At 29.9% G+C, this 5,834-nt stretch overlaps 1 protein-coding gene across 2 annotated transcripts in view; it reads right to left on the bottom strand.

The window, feature by feature from the left end:
• The window catches only part of hop (tyrosine-protein kinase hopscotch), a 65,731-nt gene that overhangs the window by 12,805 nt on the left and 47,092 nt on the right, over nucleotides 1–5,834 (bottom strand). For both annotated transcript variants that reach the window (XM_067047659.1, XM_067047660.1), the window contains exons 13-14: nucleotides 4,029–4,184; nucleotides 1,469–1,606 (exon numbers count right to left, since the gene is read on the bottom strand). In XM_067047659.1, coding sequence (XP_066903760.1) covers nucleotides 1,469–1,606; nucleotides 4,029–4,184 — 294 coding nt within the window. The remainder of the gene's footprint in view (nucleotides 1–1,468; nucleotides 1,607–4,028; nucleotides 4,185–5,834) is intronic.

The raw sequence follows: 5,834 nt of genomic DNA, 5'->3' as shown, positions 1-5,834 counted from the left end.
ATAAAGTGTTGAGACGGATTTGGATATAAAATTGATTTATTTAATAAATATTACCTTGTCTCAAAAAATTTTGAAATAATATAATTATAGTTTTTTTATGTTCGGAAATACTTCAGCATGTAATAAAAAATGTAAAACAAGTGTTTTATATGTACCTTAATAGTAATTAGTCCATGTATGATAGATTTTAAAACATGGATTACATAAGCCACAATGTGGGCTGTAGTATCTTGTTTCCTTCCCCACTTTTTTTCCACTTAGTCGTTTCAAGCAGCCCACTACTCAGAGTCTATACGGTTTGGCCTTATTGGCATTTGGCAGAATAATATCAATAAAATGTTTTTCTGTCAATCGGAGTGGTGTGGGAGTAGAGCAAGGTCTACTGTATTTGCTTGGGCTTGGTATTTTACCATTAGTTAGAACTGATGAAGCAATAAACTCTAGTATGAAGGATCATGTGATTGGTTTCAAAGTTTACAAGCATACTGAAAACTAAACCATGTCTCCTTCTTCAGTTAAAATAATGTTAGAAAACAGAGTCTTAGTATATCTTTTAGGTAGACTAAAGAGTTTGAATGCCTTACCCTGCCCATGAGTGGCATGAGATAAGCTGAATGGTACTTGATGTTCTGCCCGTGACTGTCATAGGATACACTGTCAATGGGTTAAATAGTGAAAATATAGAAGAGGTAAGTGTTAGATAAAGGGAATAATGTTCCAGTTGATGAAAAAATAAACATAATAATAAATAAAAAAACTAGATATTTTTTGGACCAGAATTTATTTTGAGTTGCCCTTTTTTTTGGGGGGGGGGGGATTTTCTCACAGAAACATAAAAAATTCATGTTATCAAAGAATTTAAGTCAGCAAAAGTTGTCTGAATATTAGTTTCAAATGATTATCTTTGAATTTAATACATCATTTTCAATGGTAAAATTTTTGGTTTGTATAAGTTTTGCGATACCTAAAACCATATCCAAAGCCATCTAACATTCTTTAAAGTTTTTAAATTATTTTATTTATCATTACATTAAATTATCTAACAGCTCATTAATTAGTAAAATATATACTTAATTACTCTAAATCTTAACCAAGCTTAACTAGTGGATACATCTCTAAATATTGAGACTTGTTACTTGTATATTGATAATATCATAAAATTTAAAAGTGATCAAAATAACGAAATTGTAAAATGGATGTTGATAAACATGAGAAAGTATATTTTGTATAAATTATATTATATATATTAATATGTATGAGCTAACAGACATTGAATAATGAGAAGAGGATATTGTAGAAATTATAATTGTTATATGATAATATTTAATCTACATTTATAAAATGTGAATCAGAAAGAACTTTAAGTTAGGCAAGAAGAAGAAAAAAAAAAAAAGCAACTTATAATTACATTGAGTTTTTACAAAAAATAATCTGGTATTTTTACATTAATTTATCCAATAATGTTTACCTTCATAATAGAAATTTCTCTTTCAAAATCTGCTATATATGTTGAACTATCAGTAATTAATTTCTTAACAGCTACATATTGTACTTCAGAGGTATCAGGATATTCGATGAAGCCTTTATATACTTCACCATAAAATCCCTATAAAAACATTACATTTTACTACATTGAATAATTCAATGATCACTTATCTTATACAATGTATAATTAATCAGTTAAAATATAAACCTTTAAGGTATTATATATTCTTATAAAATTAAAAAATTAAAAGTTCATTCCACTGAAACAAAACGCTATGTTTCAAAATAAAATGTTATCAAAGATATTAATTACAAATACAATATGATGTTTAAAATTGTATTTAGTTTGACAAAAATGGAAACAGGGAAGCTAGAGCTAAAGGTTTTTCTTACTTGACATGATACAGCACTTGAGAATGATTTATGGAAACCTTTTCAGAGTGTAATAACACAAAATTATTCGTTTTTCTTAGGCTTTGAATAACACAAGCTCATAAATAAATGCTGTTTTGAATGACATGACTAAAAATCAAATGAATTGTTCAAGATAGGAATCAATTCTGAACTATGAACCAAAGAGAGTCACTCCTGCATGTGGTATGAAGGATTTACCAGAAAAATAAAAATTTAGTATAAAACAGTCAGCTAAACAGAAACCTATTACTTTAACAAAAAGGTGTACTAGAAGAGAAAATGAGCATGTAAGTAATCTGCCTTTATCCAAGATGGTCAATATAATAAGAATGAAAATAATTCCAAAAAGAAAGGTACAATCATCTCTATGATCCAAACAAAGCATGGAGGAAGATACACAATGTATAATTAACTGGGACCAACAAAAAATAATAATTCCTTACTTTTCCTTTTATTAACAGAGATGATTAAAGAAGCAAACAAAAATAACATAAATGATTGACTCAATCAATGTTGAATTTCAACAATGAATGTTTTAATATTTTACATGATACTACAAACCTGTTGGAACATCAGTAAATTAAATAATAGATCAATAATCCCAAAGTTGTGATTTATTAGACTATCAGTTTTATTTAAATACACATAAAAGAAACTGCCATTTATATTCATTATGTTCTCTCCAACAAATGAATGTTTGAGAAATCACGAGGAACAAAATGACAATTTGATCAATATGAGAAAAAAATTAGTTTAAAGTTAAAATATTTTGGTAAATTCCCTGAAATGTTTAGGTTTTTGTAATAATTATGCAATGAATCTACTTTATATTCTTTGAATACTGAACAATATCCTTTTAAAAAAAAATCTATGAAATTTCCATCATTCTATAAAGTCAATTAGCGAGTAATTCCGTATAATTTAATCCAGACCATGGCACCCCTGGTCTCAGATTTTGATTAAATTTGGTTTGCTTTATTCAGTCATACAGATGAGATTACATCCCAATTTTGTTCTATCTCAACTAGTTTTTGTTTTAGATGCAAACAAACTTTTTAGACAACTAATATTTTTATATTCTCAGAAAAACTTATTCCCCCCAAAAAATTGTATCATTGCTATTTACCAATCAAATTGTAGAATAACTGTGAGGGTTCCTCTCGTTACTACGCCCTACCACCTTACATGCCCATCTTATAAGCCGCAATGCTATAACTTTGCAGCGAGAGCAGGAGGAGGGGGAAGATCAGTTCCAAGTTTGCTTAAACTTGAGGTGACCATTGCTGCAACTAGCGGCAACCATAGGTGCAATCAAGGTTACAGCCCAATTAGGAAAAACAACACACTTGTCGAAGTTGGCTGGCCTTAGGTGGCTCTCCAGCCTGATAACCACTTTACAGAAGGCCCTCGACAAGGTGTATTCAGTAAGTTAGGAATGGCCGTGCCAGAGGATGAGCCTTGGACACTGATGTAGGTAGAGGAGATCTAGGTAAGAGAGTAGAGAGTTTGAGGTAAAGAAACAGTTTTAGTTGCCAAGATGAAGCGGACGGACTAGTAAGCTGATAAGGATAGGTAGCAGCTCTAGTTGCCGAGATGAAGTGGACGGACTAGAGCTGTGGAGAGACGGGATCAACTACATTGGTGGCCGAGATGAAGCAGACAGACCAGTATAGCCGTTAAAGGAAAGGTACCAGTTCTAGTTGCTGAGATGAAGCGGACGGACTAGAACTGGGGAGAGTCAGGATCAGCTCTGTGAAATTATAATTTTTAGCTTAATAGAACTTTCACCTTTATAAATTATTTCATAATCCATTTCATATACATATTTTTTAAATCTATTTGTTTATCCTATTCTCCGTATTAGTGATGAATTTACCTTATTCTTTATTGATACACACCCTATATTTAGATTAAGTATTAATCTAATTACTTATGGGCAAGTTTTGTGGATATAACAAAAGCGATGATAAAAATACCTAATGATTCTTTTTCCAAGTCATGAGATAATGAGAGGATAATGAATAACCATGAAATAAAGTACAACACATTGAATAAGGCATTTTGAATTACTTAAGGCATGCAAATTGATAAAATAAGTAGATAATAGCAAATAAGAAAAAAATACTTACCTTACCAATGGTTCCCTGAATTACAATATGGTATTCATTTAGCATATTACTTTGTACAGAAGAAGTGCTACTACCAATAGATGACGAATCGGTTGTAAGCCCCAAATTACAAATGTTAGAAAAGTGAGGAGAAAAATTCTCACAATCCATAAACCTCTGAAAAATTAATACAAAAGTAAAATAGAGTCTGATATATTTAAAAGACAGATGAAATAAAAAAAAAATAAAAAAATCCTAAACCTTCAATTAGCTAATACCTAAATTTTATGATTTTAACAAAACCTAAAGAATATAAACTATTAAATCTATAGTTGAAAACTTCAATCTCAAGAAGCATTGATTTATAAAATGGAAACTACTTGGTTAAAAAGAGAACAAACTACGGTTTCATCACAGTTGAGTTTTATCCTCAATTTTAAAATAATAAAAAGCACAATAGCCATTATTACCAACTAACTTTCAATAGCCCCACTATTCCAAATGAAATAAAAAAAAGTTTTCATAACATTACATTAAAAAATTGTATTGGTAATCCGATTAGGTGCTACATTTGTATGCAATTTGGGCATACAAAAACGATATGTTAGAAAGAACCACTTTGTAGTTTACCCCATCGCCGATACCTAGTAGTTTTGCTATCCAATGATCTCTTTCATTGCAGTAATAATCTTCTCTCTTCAACTTCTACTGCCAATGTCTTCGCTATCATCCTCTATCCACATCTCCAGAGATCTTCCTCATCTACTCTCGTCTGTGAGTAGTGCTTAAGGATATGTAGGGGCTAAAGCGTCTCTTCCACATGCATGACATGGCCATACCTCATCGACCAATTCTTGCTGATTTTATTAAGGATATTCAATTCCATCCTAATTCTATTTCTTATTTCCTCATTTCAAATCTTTTGCAGCCTGGATGTGTTTCTTCTCCAATAATCCATTTCCAGATGAATTGGTCATCATCCATGACTCTATCCCATATAAAGTTGTCCATGTGAGGAAGGAGTGGTACATTATTCTTTTTGTTGGGAGGGAAATCTGTTTATCCCATAATAGTCCATTCAGAAGCCCAATTATTTTTTTCCTGTTTATTATTTTATTTTCAAAAAATCTTTCTGCACTGTACCAAAGGTGTCTAATGTCAACTCAAGATACTTGAAACTCCAACTTTGTGAGATAATTTAGTCTTCCACACAGTAGGGATGGGATATCGATAATATCGGAATATCGATATTGTCCTTCGATAATATCGGAATATCAGTTTCTAAAAAAAAAAAAAAGGTCGCACCTTAAAGTTAGAGATAAATAAAAGAAATGTGGTCTAAAAATGTATAACTATGGTCATATAGTCACACTATGGCTATATTATTTAATTCAAATATCAATACTTTGCTAAAGAAAATGTTAATAATAGTATTTCGATATTTGACATTTTTATAATTATTGATTTCTAACATTAGTAATAATATTCCGATATTATATTATCAAAAGATCGATATATTAATATGTATAAAATCCATTCGATCTTTGATAATGTTATTAATATCTATATCGATAATTGAAAGAATATTCTACTATCATTTTATTGAAATATCGATATTTTGTTTCAAAATACTAGACAAATTTAAAGTGAAATATCGACATTTGGTTTCAATAATTTAATATCCATTTCGATATTAAACATATTTAATAACATCGATATGGAAGATTATCAACAAGGTATTTCAATATTTCATTTTGAAAATTTCATACTCCATACGGTATTTAACAATGTTGATAATATCGATTATTTTTTAAAAATAGAAATATC

This window comes from Halyomorpha halys, unplaced genomic scaffold, assembly GCF_000696795.3.
Source record: "Halyomorpha halys isolate HHAL.00 unplaced genomic scaffold, Hhal_1.1 Scaffold262.1, whole genome shotgun sequence".
Lineage (NCBI taxonomy): Eukaryota > Metazoa > Arthropoda > Insecta > Hemiptera > Pentatomidae > Halyomorpha > Halyomorpha halys.
This window is presented reverse-complemented; position numbering and strand designations above follow the sequence as displayed.